Below are 970 nucleotides of genomic sequence, written 5' to 3'. Positions count from 1 at the left end.
ACAAATTAATTTCATCAAAACCTGAAAGCTTTGTTTATGAGTGACGAATCCTGTAGAATAATGTATAATTTAACAAAGAAATAAACCAGCATACTTACGCATAACTTACTAAAAGTCTCCGAACCGGACCAATTTGTTCTCTTTTTCTTTTAAGTGGAGAATCCTTTTTAATAATGAACAATTTAACGAAGAAAACTTCAAGGGAAACCGAGTCCGTCTACGTGAAAGGCTGCCAAAGCGACGATCCTCCAGAAGTAAACAAACATGGCTCACTGGTTTCACAGGAATCCCCTCAAAGCCACTGCTCAGGTGAAATTTGACCTGAAAATGGTCGCGTCTGACAGCCAGGCTCTGAAATTATGTAGGTGAGTAATTAGAGCATATGGGCGAATGGAAATTAAGTGAGCGTTGTGGTTTATGGAGTGATTTGTTTTGGTTAATGTTCGTGCTTAGCGACAGGTGTTGTGACAGTGACTCATCCTGTCAAGGAAATGTAGATCTATTAAGGGCCTTTTAAAGTGTACTTAAGTGGGGTGAAATTTATCATCTAAAGTCTCTATAACGGGATTCGCTTTTGTTATTCATTTTAGTAGGTTACATTACATTGATACTGATATGGTTATTGTTTGAATTTTTTTCCTACTTTTCTCGATGATGTGTGAGGTTTGCCATCAGCATTACAGTGATAGAGGAATAATTCACACACAGTAGTGAATATTATTGCAAATTTGTCATATCATTACTAATTAGCTATATTGTTTTGATTACAAAAAAACATTACTTGGGACTTTTGTCAGTCATTAAGTATAGGCCTATAAAAACATTATTTTGGGTACATATGGTCCATAAAGACTGATATAAATGAAATATTGTAATACCATTTACAGTAAATTGTTCTAAGAGTGCCAAGGCACTGGGACCAACAATTGCCATATTTGTATATTGCATTTAATTTGTGATGACTGTTTAT

General features: G+C 35.1%; 1 protein-coding gene across 2 annotated transcripts in view; it reads left to right on the top strand.

Annotated features, from left to right (window-relative positions):
• The first annotated feature begins 215 nt into the window (after positions 1-215).
• LOC119585740 (BRO1 domain-containing protein BROX-like) overlaps positions 216-970 on the top strand; it is a 10,379-nt gene continuing 9,624 nt past the window's right edge. For both annotated transcript variants that reach the window (XM_037934435.1, XM_037934433.1), the window contains exon 1: positions 216-365. In XM_037934435.1, coding sequence (XP_037790363.1) covers positions 265-365 — 101 coding nt within the window. In that variant the 5' untranslated portion in view covers positions 216-264. The remainder of the gene's footprint in view (positions 366-970) is intronic.

The sequence above is a fragment of the Penaeus monodon genome, chromosome 20 (assembly GCF_015228065.2).
Source record: "Penaeus monodon isolate SGIC_2016 chromosome 20, NSTDA_Pmon_1, whole genome shotgun sequence".
NCBI lineage: Eukaryota > Metazoa > Arthropoda > Malacostraca > Decapoda > Penaeidae > Penaeus > Penaeus monodon.
This window is presented reverse-complemented; position numbering and strand designations above follow the sequence as displayed.